Source organism: Hevea brasiliensis, chromosome 12, assembly GCF_030052815.1.
Source record: "Hevea brasiliensis isolate MT/VB/25A 57/8 chromosome 12, ASM3005281v1, whole genome shotgun sequence".
Lineage (NCBI taxonomy): Eukaryota > Viridiplantae > Streptophyta > Magnoliopsida > Malpighiales > Euphorbiaceae > Hevea > Hevea brasiliensis.
In genome coordinates, this window is record NC_079504.1 from 29,016,447 (window position 1) to 29,027,111 (window position 10,665).

At 34.2% G+C, this 10,665-nt stretch overlaps 1 protein-coding gene across 11 annotated transcripts; it reads right to left on the bottom strand.

Annotated features, from left to right (window-relative positions):
• LOC110646476 (disease resistance protein RPV1) lies at positions 1 to 10,665 on the bottom strand. Of its 11 annotated transcripts, none has more exons than XR_009142082.1 (10): positions 10,503 to 10,665; positions 10,350 to 10,370; positions 10,025 to 10,218; positions 9,168 to 9,253; positions 6,571 to 7,085; positions 4,234 to 5,314; positions 3,774 to 4,073; positions 2,219 to 3,676; positions 854 to 2,125; positions 1 to 770 (listed from the first exon to the last, which is right to left on the bottom strand). XR_009142082.1 is itself a non-coding variant. In XM_058131419.1 (7 exons), the coding sequence occupies exons 3-7, from the start codon at positions 7,038 to 7,040 to the stop codon at positions 1,292 to 1,294; spliced, it is 4,143 nt and encodes a 1,380-aa protein (XP_057987402.1). In that variant the 5' UTR covers positions 7,041 to 7,085; positions 9,168 to 9,253; positions 10,503 to 10,665; the 3' UTR covers positions 1 to 1,291. The 11 variants fall into 11 exon arrangements, 1 of the variants encoding a protein (XP_057987402.1); XR_009142083.1 differs by having other exon boundaries at positions 9,168 to 9,250; positions 10,025 to 10,241; XR_009142080.1 differs by having other exon boundaries at positions 10,025 to 10,241.

The following is a 10,665-nucleotide window of genomic DNA, read 5'->3' on the forward strand; positions in this document are numbered from 1 at the left end:
AAACACCAAAAGCAACATTGCCAACAGACTTGAACAAAACCAGCACAAAAATAGCAGCAAAACCAGAAAAACAGAGCCGAAAATAGCAGCAAAACCAGAAAAACAACCAGCCAGACCAAGAAACTATCACCAAAACAAATAGACCAACATTAACAATATTATGAAAACAACACATCTAAAAGGATAAAACCAAAACAAGTTGAAAAATACCCAAAAACAAGACAACAATGAGGCAGCACCACACACAATCATGCCAAAAAGTCGGTAGCAACAGCACAAGAAACAAAGCAAACTTGACCACATCTCAAATCACCCGATGAAGCTGAGATCAAAGCAATAAAGTAAAGTCTTCAAAGCGCTGGTGACCCTGTTTTGCAAGCAAGTCAGCCATGCAATTAGCCTCTCTAGGGTCATGCACAAAAGAAACAGGGGGCAAAGTATATATAGTGATAGAATTGACAGTTGCCATGGTGCCGGATCCGGATTATTAACCAATGAAAGAGCAACTCTAGAGTCTGACTCCATAAATATACCAGCAGCCAATGTGCTAAGGTCAGGTTTGGGGGAGAAAAGATGTAGAGCTTTCTCTATTTCCTTCATCTCAGCAACATTGGAGTCATTGCAACCTAATTCGCTGCCCTGCCCTCCGAACCACAAACTGGGATGCACGTCCCAGAAGGCCAGAACACGAAACTCCAGCGTTTCAAATGATTTGGAATGTATCCTGGTTCGCTGAAATAGGCGTTCCAAAGAGGCAGGCAGTGGCAACACTAGAAAAAGATATGATAAGAAGGAAAATCAGAGGAGAATTTGACTACAAACAACAAAAACTTTGGTATCAGCATTACGTTACCATCTCATTGAGCAGTCATATGATTCAATCTTCTTCTTCAATAACGAGATTTTGCCAATCCCCATCCCGCATGATTCACACCCAATACCAACACCAATAACAAACATGGAGAAGAAGTTAAAACAAGTGCCAAATTCTTCTCAAATTTTAAACTTTATTGTTGAAATCCAACCAAAATCTCTTGATCAGAAATTTTGCTACAGTTTCCTGGTCTGCACATTCATTGATGGTGGAATCAACAACCATTCCAATGCTTTCTAATGTGATTTAGAGTGGTTTGCAAAGATGGAATATGGGTTCTGATGATTTTTCTATGAGGTTGATGCACATTGACTTAAAAGCAAGAATGGAAGATCCAAATGAACAGTCCTTTGAGCTCACCTTTTCCTTTCCCTGTGTGTCTGGAAACAAAAAGGAAGGTTGTTGGTCTTTCCTTGTTTATTTCCATCCGGCAAAGTCTATCCTTCTCTTTCGTTTACTCCTACGACTTTTAGTTGTTTCCTTCAAAACAAACAGAGGGCTAAGGTCTTCTTCCTCCAAGTCATTTGTGCTAGTTTCCATGTAATTCTTGAAGGTGCTTCTACTACGCTCAGTCTCACTACAACACTTGTCATGACGACGTCTCTTGGCTTTGTACCTTTCTTCCTCAGTTTCTTGATTACTGTCATCAAGCAGATGAGATGTTCCATTTAAAAAACTAAGCATTCCTTTATCCACAGATGTCTGCGACAGAGAGAGAGGTTTTATTTTTTTTCTAGCTGGAGACCAAGGAATAGGTGACACAACAAAATCAACATATTTCTCATCTTGGTCATATAGTAGACGGACTCCACACTCGATTACATTACAACAATTTAAAGGACTGTTGTTCATATCTTGCGGGTAAAATTTGATTATGACCGCACTAAATTTTCCAAAACTGTTATTTTTCATGACGTCCAAACAGGGATCAAACCCCACGAACACATGATCTGACTTGATAAATCGTCTATCCTTCCAGCCATACCAACCACCAAAATCACAATGGAGATCCAGGAAATCACCATAATTATTCTTGAAATGGTAACTGCATCTAAATTGGAAACTGGATTCATCAAAACACGAATCAAATGCAACAAGTGCACATAGAGTGAAACCCAAGAAATCATTACTAGCCCAATATGAAGGCAGCTCAATTGTTATTGAAGATTTCCAACTTTGATGCCCAAACCATTTTGGAATTGTTCTTCCTGGAAAGCATAAGCTGGAAGGCCCGGCTGGTACAGAATACATCTATTCCATGAAAATGATCACTTTTAGCACAAGAAATTACCAGTGAAATAAAAATTAAGAAAAAAAAAAGATGAGAAAGAAAGTGCAGTCAACCTGATTGTGTAATCTTTTGGTGAAAATCTGAATTTTCAATAGGGCATATGCCATGATGTTATTGCAAGCAATCTCATCTAAACTGAGACAATTGGTGAAAAAGAAGTCACAGATGTTCCCCTCAACTGCAGTCGATTTGGTCGAAACATTTATCAGCGATGTGCAATCATTTGCATCTAATTTTGTTAGCCGTGGTGGAAGCTCTGGTAACGATAAAAGCCGCTTACAAGACCTTAGGCCAAGGTATTGCAGCTCCGGGAAGTTCTCAAAGCTTATATGTAAATGCTCAAAATTGTTTCCACTTAAGTCCAGTACTTCCAGAGAGGAAAAGCAGCGGATGGTGCAAGGCACATGTGATATACCACAACCACTTAGGCATAGCTTCCGCAGATATTCTAAATCTGCATTCCAGTCAGGTAAGCTGCTATAAAATTCAGGCATTTTGACAAGGTTTTTGCAGTTCCCCAATTCCAAGACAGAAAGTCCTGGAAGATTTTTAATTGGCAACGGTAACCTTCTTATGGCTGTTCTGTCTAAGTATAGATATCTCAATGAAACCATAGTCTCCAAAATTTCTGGAAAATTCTCAAATTTGGAGCAGCCAGAGAGATTAACCTTTTGGAGAGATTTCAACTTACAAAAACTGCTTGGGAGAGTCTCGAATTCTGTACAGTTCCTCAGATGCAATTCAATTAAATTAGACAATGGCTCAATTGATGATGGAATTTCCTTTATTGCTGTCCCATCTAAATATAACTCCCTTATATTTCTTGAGACCTCAGGAAACATGGTGATACTTGAGCAGCCAGAGAGAATAAGTTTTTGAAGGGATGCCAACTTAGAAACGGTACAGGGAAGATTCTTAAGCCTTTTGCAGTTCATTAGATCCAAAGTAGAGAGTCTACGAAGACAACCAATTGAGGAAGGAAGCTCTTCTATTGCAGTATCACTTAAGTACAAATATCTGACATTCTCAGAAAAATCCGGAAACCTGGTGACATTCAAGCAGCCAGAGATATCAACAATTATAAGAGACTTCATAAAACAGACATTGTCTGGAAGATTCCCAAGTTGTTTACAGTCCTTCAAATTCAATGCAACAAGTCCACTGAGGTACCCAATTGATCGGGAAAGTTCTTCTACTGCAGTCCCATTTAAATTCAGATACGTCAAGTTCCCTTTAATTTCTGGACACCTCTGAAGATTTGAGCAGCCAGAAAACTTAAGAGTCTTGAGAGATCTCAGATTAATTCTACTTGGAAGACTCATAAGACTAGTGCAGTGACTAAGATCCAACTCAACAAGCTTGTCTAGATACTGAACAGATGAAGGAAATTCTACCAAACTTGTACAGTAATCAAAATTCAATCTCTCAAGATTTGTAGCCAGTGAGAGGTCTGGAATTGCAGTTAAGTTCTCACAATTGCTAAGATTAATCTCTTTCAAATTCACAATATTCTGCCAAAAAAATATAACCAGCTACACTCAATTAGCATCTATCTAAAGAATTTTTCAAAATTAGAAAACCAAAGTTAATATAGATTATATACCATACCTGTACTCCTCCCCACAGTTGTTGAACATTGCCGTAAGAGAGGTCAAGTTTGACCAGGTTCTCTGGCTGAAAAGTAGATGGCAAAGATTTCAGAGGGAATCCATCCCAATGGAGATACCTCAACTTATCAGGAAGTGATCCCAGACCGTAAGGAATGTGCACTTTGCAGTTATTTCCAACTCCAGAGTCATAAATTTTGAGCAATCTAAGATTATGCATCTCATTAAAGGCTCCAGAACTCAACTCCATTTCTCTTATGTTAGAAATGTCTAAGAATATCCCTTCAACTTTCTCAGTTCCCTAAAAAACACAGCAAAGGTCAAATTAAGACAGAAATTTACTAAAGATCCAAAGCTATATAGATTTTATACTTTTAATTTGGAAAAATGCTTAATGAAAGTTTCTTTTAAGCATACATCAATGAGAGAAGGAAGCACAAAAAGTACTCATGCATTCTCACCAGATTTTTGGTCAGCAGTTGATACACATCTCTTGGATTCCATAATCTGCTGCGTTTTCCTATCTGATTAATTGATTCTTGGCGAACAATTTCATGAGCCATCCCTTGCAACAAATCATGCATCCCTATCTTGTTTTCTGAAATTGTGATGAGGCACTTATCAGCTAGAACACTAATTCCAATATCAGAACCATCTAGTAAACTTTTTACGAAATTAACTTGTTGGCCTTTAAAGAAACACGCAATATCAAGAAATATACACTTCTCTTCATCATCTAGCAAATCATAACTAATTCTTAACACGTTATGAATTTTTTGGAGGGGAACCCTTTCAAGTTTGTTCAATGCACTTTCCCACTCACTTTTACTCCTGTCAAATAAAAGAGAACCCAAAACTTTAACTGCCAATGGATTGCCTTGAGCAGTACTCACAGCCCTCTTTGATAGCTCTACAAGATCCATTTTGGGATAGTTTTCCTTAAAAGCATTTAAACTAAAGAGCTGGAGAGCTCCATGATCGTTCAATCCCTCAACTTCATATATTTCGTCAACTACATTCTTAAGCAATTGTCTATCTCTAGATGTTATGATAACTCTACTTCCAAGGCCAAACATATCCCGTGTTCCAATTAGGAATTCCACTTGAGCTATATCATTCACATCGTCAAGAACAACCAAAACCTTTTTACGTCGAAGCCTTTCCTTTATAGAAGTGGATCCTATACTGGGAGTGCTAATATGAAGATTTTCTTCCTCTAAGATTTTAGAAAGAAGTTCTTCTCTTAAATGGATTAGTCCCCCACATTTTTCTGATTCTTCCCTGACATTTGAAAGAAAGCAAGAACCTTCATATCTACTCGAGATAGTATTGAAAATAGCACCAGCAATAGTTGTTTTACCAATACCACCCATACCCCAAATACCTACAATACGGACAATGGGCAATCCGGTGCATAACAAAGTTTTAACTTGTCTAACGCGTGAATCCATTCCAACTATGCCTTTTGAATCACTTGACGACCCACAACTCAATTTCTTCAAAATATGTTCCACAATTTCATTCACTAGTTTGGACTCAGGCCTACAAAATATGAAAAGGAAACAGTAGTAAGTAAAAAATAAAGAAACAAGGAGGGGTTATGGGCAGTCTTCGATGCATCTTTTTCAACATTTTCTTTTTCGGTGTAGTGGTCGGCTGGTATTAAACTTTTGAGTTTAAACTTTCATATAACAGAAAATTATTAAGAAAACAAAGAACAACACATACCTAACTTCAAAAGAAATGCCAAAAACAGTATTACATTACCCTTATTGATGACCAAAATTGATGTGAACATTTCATTTTTGGTTTTGGAAGGTTCTGCTATAGCAGAGAGCTTCCGGAACCTTAAACCCATTGGCTGGAAGCAGAAGTAAAAACTGAACCCCTCCCCTGGATCTGAAACTATGTTTCCATATTTTCCTACTCCTTTCTATTTCTCATAAACCTCTTCTCTCTGTGTTTGTTTGTTTTCCTTCACTCTTAGACAATGTGTTTATCCTATATGCTTGTGACATTGACACCGAGACACTGAGACACATGTAATTTTCATATAATATCCATTTATTTTATGTTTTATTACACATAATCAATATTCATTTTTTCATTCTTTTTTATATTTTATTTTTATTTTCTACATTTAATATTAAATTACAAAAATTCCATATTTCACTTTTTATATTTTATCATTCTTTTCATATTTTATTATTCATTATAGGATGAATTATAATTTAATCATTGAATATTATCATTATTAATGGGTCAATCTTTATGTTTTGAAAATAAAATGAAATGTTTATAAGAGTATAGCTAAATAATGAGTCAACTTTTGTTCAAATAATTTAAACCAGGCCTATGACTATATTCGTTTAAAAGAAAAATCTAATGGTTTTAGTTTTAGTAATTATAGCTAATTTTAGTCAATTAGTTACAATTTTATTCAATTGATCAAAATTAAGTTTACATCAAAATTAGGATGAAATTATTAAAATTTAAAGCCTTATTTTTAATCAATCAGATAAAATTACAATAAATATATTAAAATTGACTAAAATTACTATAAAATCGAAATCATTAGATAAATGGTAAATTTACAAAAATATTTTGAATTTGTATGATTAGGCATTTAAACTAAAACAAAATCTATGTTTTTTTTTATATATATTTCAAATCATTTTATTGAAGTTATTTATATGGGACAAATTATAATATTTATACATGTAAATTAAATTGCAATAGTCTCTCTGTCATCTCCAATATGAAAAATTAAAAAAATGAAAGTATATTACACTACCTACCTAATCATGTAGGAATCCCATCCAGATATATTTGCTGCTTTGGTGAAGTCAGCTCTCCACCTGGGGAACTTGTCCATTTTCTCCTTAAAATTCCTCTCAAGCTCAAGGAAAGCATTTCCAAAGCTTCCACTTAGTTCTTCTACATTACATGGATTTACATGGTAGAAAACAGGCAAAACAATTTGCCCATGAGTTTGCTTGCATTCAAGTATTTTCACCAATTCATCCACGCACCATGGAGAAGTTGCATAGTTTTCTGAGAATATGATTACTGAAATTCTTGATTCTTCGATCGTTTTCAAAAGTGCAGGTGTTATTTCTTCTCCTCTTTCAAGTTCATTGTCCATGAAGGCCCTTATTTTTTTACGACACAAAGCGTCGTAAAGATGGCTAGTAAAATTTTCACGTGTATCCTTTCCGCTAAAACTAAGAAACACATCATACTTCCATTGAGCCATGGTGGACACCATATTTGACAGGTAAAAAATAAATCTATGAAGGGCTATTTTGATCTCCTACAATAACAAGAAAAACGAAATTATATTTGATGATTATTACTGCAAAACTAAAACTCTCTGTATGTGTGTGTGTGTGTGTGTGTGTGTGAGAGAGAGAGAGAGAGAGGGAAACCATCAGCAAATATGAAAGTAGTCACCCAGCACACATCAGTAATTCTTCAAATTCTAGATAAAAATCCGGCCGACAATATTTTTTCAATATACCATAAAATTTCATGCATTCAATTTGACATTCCTTTGGCCAGTGAAAGATTATATATATATATATATATATATATATATAAACAAAATATGAACGTAAGAAACACTGCAAAAGCCAACTAAAAATTCCTCTTGCAGCTCTGGTAAGTTATAACCTAGCTATCATCTTTTTAACATACAAGTATAGGTTATAAAACTACTCTTTTAAGGACTTAATTTTGGTATTCATATTTTTTAAAATATTATTTATATATCCAATAATAAAAAAAAATATTATTATAATAAAGGGATCAAATTGAGAAGCTTGGGGTTATTTCAGGTTATAATTTATCACAAATCTTGTCTTTTTTTAGCAAGTTCGAATTAGTTCATTTTGATTTACAGTTTTAGGTTATCGATCAACTTGCTATATAAAAAGGATATTGAATAATTTCTAAAATTAAATCGTTTTGAGTGAAAATGTTAATTTTTTATTAAAAAAATTCACATTTAATTTTTTAGTCTAAATTTGGATTGATCAAAGCAGTCTAAATGGATCATGCAGATGTCATATTGATTCTTAATTTTACGTATCATTTAGGTTCAAATCATTCACATTGGATACAAATTTAAGTGGGCTACAAATTGAGTCAGTGGGATGAATAAAAAATTATCACATCTAAATAAAATACATTTACGTTATACCTTACTGCAGAAAAAAACGGCTACAAGTGAAAAAAAAAATATTTTTAATTTGTTTTAATTTCACATGCACATATGCAATGTTTGCATGTTTTCTTTACGAATACAAAACAAGCTCTCAAAGTGTTAATTTTTTTAATATAAATGTGAGTCCTAAATTGAATACTATATTAATTATTTTATGAATTTTTTTACCAAAATTTGGTGAAAAAAATCTATCATTAATAACATTATTTAATTATGATAAATTAAAATTTTATGATCACAATAAAAATTATATATATATATATTATAAAGATTATTGACAAATTGAATCCAAAATTTAGACATGCTAACTCACCAACCTGGCATACCCAAATTAGGAACCACATTTCTATTTTTAGCGGAATTTTTCTTTTTAAGACTTAATTGACAAAGTTAAAAAGAAGTTAACTTAATTTAAAATTCACGATAAAATGGATGAATTTATCAATTTTCTTTTAAGCATAGAAATGAATAAAAAATTTTAAGATTAGCCTAATTAACAAGCATTTTTTTCTTTAATTTTGTTAATTGATATTTTAATTTTAAGTTCATATTCAACAATATATATTATTTTTAAATTTTTTTATTTTTAAATATTGAGGTTTGTAAGTACATAATTGATTTGTCTACTATCAAAATGAGAAGACAAACTTAATTTTGATTTTATTTTTTTAGAAAAAGCTTAAACATGTAAGTACTGTATATAAAAAATTAAAAATTCACTCATGACAGTATTTGACCCCAGCTAAAAAACCTCCAAAACTTCGTAACATTACATTATATATGTCGTTTTCATTGATATTACAATAAATTGCGAAAAATTTTGACACTTTTAACTCATAATAACAAGCGTAGTGCATAGGTTTGAATTTAAAATTAAAAATAAAAAAAAAAAATAAAAAAAAAAAAAACACACACACACACATACACACACGCACGACACACAAAGAAAGATATTCCCTGTTCTCCACAAAAAAAGAAAAGATATTCCAAAAAAAAAAAAAAAAGCATAGAGTGATTACAGATATTCATGATTAGAAGAGCTAATACACCATGGATGGATTCAGATCCAATAAGGGAAGTTCGGTGGGTTTCAATGGAAAGAGCAGATCAGTGTTTTATTTTATATCATGTACTGAAATTAAGTCCTCAACACTAAGATTTTTAACTTACAGTGGGAGGATGATCGATCCGTCAAAGCCTGCGAATGTTCGTTTCGATCCACCGCCGACGTCCACGAGAGTGAAGAATTAGTCCTGCTTTGTGATTGAAGAAGAGAAAATTAGTCCAACGCGAGCGTGTTCTTCCTTTAATTATTCTTTCATTTACTTTTGAATCCCTACCATCAGTCTATAATATATAATGTAGTGAATTATTTTAGGTAAATTATTTTTTGGTCCCTGTATACGTCTCCCACTTTGAAAAATCGATAATAAGAAGCATAGATTTGAAAGCATCTCTTGCTATCCATGTGTCTTGCTTAACCGTGTATCTGCTATGGGAAATGGTCAGATGGTTGATGAGTCTTCCATCTCCGAATGGGAGGATGGAATCAGATCGGGGCCATGTGTTGGGTATAGGGGGCGTTGATAATGTTTCCATGTGCATTGGACGTTCTTGGGGGATAACATCTTTGTTTCCTAAAATGCTAGTGGGAATGTGCAGAACATTTATGCAGAATCACAGTTACCTTTGTCTTCAGAACCAATTGGAAATTCAGAAGTTTTGTGGGACCAAGTGAGCGTGGCAGGAGCCGTGTGGTTTTTTTGACATGTGCCGACTTGTGCACCTATTCCCCCTTGCCTAGTGAGATGCGGTGGGCAGCTCCATCTTTCCATTTTTTAAATCGAATGTGAATGGGGGAATCTCTAGTTCTACAGGTAAAATTGGCTTGGGTGTTGTAGTAAGGAAAGAAAAGGGTGATATCGGCTACTGCTGAGCAACAAATAGGGCGTGCAGAGGTTGTTGGCTCTACCATATGGGATGTGGGATGGGAAATGCAAGTTATTGTGGTTTTCTGAATTTAGTACCTGAATCTGACTCATTGGGTTTGATTGCTGCAGTAACAAATAGAAACTCAGTGCTGGTTCCTTGAGTTCAATTGTGGATGATGCTAATTTTGTAAGAAGAGATGCTAATATGGTTGCACACCATTTCGCTAAGATGGCTCTCCAGAGTGATTCTGAGATGATTTGGGTGGAGGAGGTCCTTCTTGTGATTCAATCTTTTGGATTGCAAAATTTGACTCTTTAATGCAAGTTGAATTAATTATTTCTCTAAAAAAAAGCATAGATTTGAATTGAAAAAATCGAAAAGGAAAAAAAAAAAATAAAAGAAAAGGCATAGAGTGATTACAGATATTCATGATCAGAAGAGCTAATGAACGCCATGGATGGATTCAGATCCAATAGAGGCAGTTCGGTAGGTTTCAATGGAAAGAGAAGATCAGTGTTTTATTTTATATCATGTAGTGAAATTAATTCCTCAAGAGAGTTTTTTTCGACTTACAGTGGGAGTATGATCGATCCGTCAAAGCCTGCGAAAGCTCGATTCGATCTGCCGACTACGTCCCCGAGTGAAGAAGTCCTGCTTTGTGATTGAAGAAGATAAAAGTAGTTCAACGCCTGTGTTCTTTCTTCAATTATTCTTTCATTTAATTTTAAATCCCCAC